Source organism: Sus scrofa, chromosome 5 (assembly GCF_054392235.1).
Source record: "Sus scrofa isolate SSC_HxYL_T2T_F1_AM1 chromosome 5, Sscrofa_HxYL_maternal_Yorkshire_Landrace_v2.0, whole genome shotgun sequence".
In the NCBI taxonomy this organism is placed as follows: Eukaryota; Metazoa; Chordata; class Mammalia; order Artiodactyla; family Suidae; genus Sus; species Sus scrofa.
In genome coordinates, this window is record NC_139387.1 from 86,279,180 (window position 1) to 86,283,554 (window position 4,375).

The 4,375-nt window shown below is 45.7% G+C and overlaps 1 protein-coding gene across 1 annotated transcript; it reads left to right on the forward strand.

Annotated features, from left to right (window-relative positions):
- The first annotated feature begins 977 nt into the window (after nt 1-977).
- On the forward strand, nt 978-3,951 carry LOC102166816 (olfactory receptor 5BS1-like). Its single transcript, XM_021093130.2, has 2 exons — nt 978-1,750; nt 3,789-3,951. Exons 1-2 carry the CDS (start codon nt 978-980, stop codon nt 3,949-3,951), a joined length of 936 nt encoding a protein of 311 aa, XP_020948789.2.
- The last annotated feature ends 424 nt before the right edge of the window (nt 3,952-4,375 follow it).

Genomic DNA, 4,375 nt, shown 5'->3' on the forward strand with positions numbered 1-4,375 from the left:
TAACTGCACATTATCCTAAGTAGTCTTGGTGTTCTTTAACTTCTCCTCTTCTTTTTTCTTTATCCTTTTTCCCTCCCTGTGATGCATAGAAGGTGGTCCAAATTTGACTGGGCTTTATCCAGATCCCCTAGTACCAACTCAGAGAATATCACAAACTTCATGCACTCTCATGTTAAGCCCTAAGGTTACAGGGCAAACAAGGGACATTATAGGCTCACATACATCCTGGAATGGGAAGCCCTTAGAGAAACTGATGAGCACAGCCCTCACCTCCAATTTGACGGCTTCCTTGTGCCCAACTTCCGCGAAAGCAGACAACTCCTGGGCCACCTATGCTTAGGGAGACACAGGAGGGGAGAACGTTTCCATTTAGTAGCAGATATACCCAAGGAAGACTGTCCCCCAAGCTGTAGAATGTCTAACCTGGAATGGATGACAGAAACCATCTAGTTTTGCCCGATTCCCTTTAATGAGAAGCCCAAGTGACTTATTCACGAACCTACAGTGACAGAGAAATGATTTGTGCCATCAGTAGGTGTCCCCATACCTCTATCAGTCATTCAAACCTGCATCACAGCCTGTCAACCAGATGGTTGGCCAAAATGCTTATTGCTTACTCACTACGCCAGTGAGCCTTCCTGTACGGAAGAGCACACTCCAGTGCCCTGGAGTCTTTTGACAACTCCCTTTCCTTCTCCAGTCTGGATCATCTCTGTTCTCCTCGTCTTTCCTTCCAGGTTTGATTCTCTACACTCCTCCTTCCAACCATCTCTACCTGAGCTGAGATTAGCTTATTGCCCTGAGCTGGGAAGGGTTGATGAGGTCTGGCATGGCAAGCTTGCTTCCACGACATGTTCTGTGCTGGGTCACTCCTGAAGCTTTATTCATAGTGCCCCAGCCCAGCCACACTCAGACTCGAAACACATTTGAGCCTTCTTTTCTCTTCTAGTCCCTCGCAAAGGAAACTTGAATGCTCCATGGAAGGTGGCAACACAACCACGGTCACCGAATTTGTTCTCCTAGGACTATCTAACAACCCTCACATCCAGGCAGTACTATTTGTAACATTCCTGGTGGTTTACCTCCTCATCCTCACAGAGAACCTGCTGATGCTGCTGGTGACCAGTACTGATTCCCACCTCCACAGCCCCATGTACTTCTTCCTCAGCCACCTCTCCTTCCTGGATGCCTTCTATTCCTCCATCATTGTCCCTAAGCTGCTAGAGCACCTTCTTTCCAAGTGGAAGACTGTGTCCCTCCTTGAGTGTTTCGCCCAGATCTCCTTGGTCATATTTTCTGCAGCCACTGAAGCTTGCCTCCTTTCAGTCATGGCCTATGACCGGTTCCAGGCTGTGTGCCACCCACTGTTGTATGCGGTGGCTATGAACAGGAAGGTGTGCACTGGCCTGGTGGGAACATCCTGGGCCATAGGAATGGGGACGGGCTTAGTTAACACCATCCTCCTGGCTCAGCATCACTTCTGTGGCCCCAACCTTGTCCGGAGCTTTGCCTGTGAGCTTCCCCCAGTGCTCCTGCTGGTCTGCTCTGACCCCTCCGTTAGCATTGCCTCCATCCTGACGACCATGGTAATCCTGGGACTTGGCACCCTTGTTCTCCTGCTGGGTTCCTACACCCATATCATCATGACAGCCTTAAGGATCAACTCTGCCACAGGTCGGAGCAAGATCTTCTCTACCTGCTCGTCTCATTTCCTTGTGGTCACCATCTTCTATGCTTCAGGAGTTTCCAGGTATGCCATACTATATCACCTGAGTATAACTGCAGGCTCTTTCTCACTCGAGAGGAGCCTCAGTCTTTTGCACATGTCATTGCAAAGGAGCAGGAAAAGAACTGCACTGGAAGTTAGAGTTCTAGCTCTGCTGTTGACTAGATGTGTGGATCACAAAACAATCTATTTTCTTTCCAAGGCCCAGTTTTCAAACGCTGAAAATAAGCTCACATAAACACCAAAGACTTCCCGACTTTCATTAACTATGATTTCAGAGTTCTCAAAAGGAAACCAGAGAGCTTTTGGTAGCGCTTTTGTCAGTGCTAGGCAAAAATTAAAATTAAAACAAACATATCATCCTTGAAACAGAGGCCATTTCTCTTGGAAATGGAAGTCTAGAAGATGGGTCTCAGAGCTTATTTGTCCTACGACGATTTATCAGGCACCTTCTACACACAATAGCTGCTTTACACAATCAAGCTCAATGTTAGTATGTAGCACACGACAAGAGAAATATTAACCTCATTTTCAGGTAAGAAACCTGAGTTTCAGGAGTGGCCAGGGACTTTTTCAAAGGTCCCAGAAGAAGCTAGTAACGGAGCCACAGCATATGCCTAGGCTGCCTGACTTCAGACCTCATGCTCTTTTCTACCGTGTTTCTCTCAAACATACACGCTCTAGTTGATGGGTCCTTGCTTACCAGGAGGAAGAACAACGAAGGGCCTGCGATTTCTACCAGTGAACTAGAGATGGCTTTGCATAGATTGCTCTATAGTTTTCCCACCTGCTTGTTACTTGGGAAGGGGTCGGGGGTAGGAAAGGATAAAGACTGATCCAGGGGAGCTCACCTGAGCCTGAGGACAAATCTCTTCAACCTTCTCAGTTTCCTCATTTACCACAAGGGGGTAGAAGATTTCTCCCACATACTTCACAGCAATGTTATGAGGAATAAATTCAAGGGAAAAAATGAGAGTAAATGAAATTTTTTTAACCACGTGCATCAGAACCCACAAAGAACATTCCAATTTCAAAAAACAAAAAAATTTGAAGGGGCAACATTGAAGTTTAAAAAAAAGTTTTAAACGATTCTTTGAGAAATATTCCCAGTGACACTTAACAAGATGCTTCCACAAATTGAATCTTATTAACTTGAGTTCCTATTTGTGCTAAATCTTCAGACATAAAGATTTTTATCTTTCACTTTATTTACCAAGCTAGGCTTCTTTTCTGAGTTAAAGGAAAATGTACCTCGGAGTTCCCAATGTGGCCCAGCGACTTAAGAACCCAACTAGTACCCAGGAGGATGCAGCTTCGATGCCTGGCCTTGCTCAGTGGCTTAAGGATTTGACATAGGTCACAGATGCAGCTCAGGCCTGCCTTGCTGTGGCGGGGGCGAACACCAGCAAGTCCGGCTGTGATTCAAACCCTAGCTGGTAACATCCATATACCACAGGTACAGACCTAAAAACAGAGAAAAAAGAAAAGACAAATGTACCCAAAAGGAAAAAGGTCTGTTCCACTAAGCATTATAAAAACCAATGTGCTGTGATTCTGGGGTAAATCCCAGAACCATAAACATTAGGAACAACGACAGCATTATTGGATTAGCATGTAGTTTTGTGAGGAACAGTCATCACAAAATGAAAACACACAGCTGCATAATGGTAAAAAAAAAAAAACAAGAAGAGAAAAAATCCTCCTCATCATAATTATTAAGGATAGATGCTTTGAAAAGTATGAAGTGCTACAGAACTGCATCAAGTTGTTTTTAGCTCTAGTCTAGCATGCAGCACTTGATATGCGGCAGAACTTCCTTTTTCTGCAGGGCAATTTCTATACAATTCTGTATAACATCACTCGTATGCGGATGTGTTTGAAGGCAGAAATGACTGACTTTCAATGACCATTGAGTTATTTCTAGATGCTGCTATCAGCAACAGTGACTCAGCACTAAGGACCCTCTTTGCAGTGCCCCTAGAATGGGATGGGCCATGGCCACCAACAGCACCCCCGCCACTGCCCTGAGCTCAGTTCACCTCTTTGTGCCATTCCCTTCAAGGTACATGACTCCAGCTTCCGGCTCAGTCTTGGAGCAAGTGCTGTCTGTGCAGTACAGTGTGGTGACGCCACTGCTTAACCCCCTCATCTACAGCCTGAAGAACCAGGAGGTGAAGGCAGCTCTGAGGAGGATGCTGACCAAGAAGCCCAGGCTTAGCTCCTAAGCCAGGCTCCACTGCCTCCTCACAATAGGAGAGAAAGTTCTGGGAAAGAAGAGGAGACAGAAAGAGCTATCATCAGGACAAAGAAAACTCATAGAAAAAGAGAGCAGATGTGCGGTTACCAGAGATGGAGGGAGGGATGGGGGGGGATTGGAGGAAGGTGATTAAGAGGTACAAATTTCTGGATTTCTCTTGTGGCCTACAGCATAACTACACGGCATTTTTCGCCGCAGCTCTGGTTCGATCCCGGGCCCTGGAACTGCCACATGCCATGAGTACAGCCAAACACATTTTTAAAAAAGGTACAAATTTCCAATGTAAGATAAATAAATACTAGGGATGTAATGTCCAACATGATGACTACAGGTAACAAGCTGTGTGAACATAGGGATGTTGTTAAGAGAGTAAGTCCTGAGAGTTCTCATCA

What these genes read in the sequence shown, in the direction of transcription:
- LOC102166816 (XM_021093130.2), top strand. Translation starts at nt 978, where the DNA reads ATGGAAGGTGGCAACACAACCACGGTCACCGAATTTGTTCTCCTAGGA. An exon ending in TATGCTTCAGGAGTTTCCAG is followed by an intron (nt 1,751 to 3,788) that starts GTATGCCATACT and finishes ATTCCCTTCAAG; the next exon opens with GTACATGACTCCAGCTTCCG.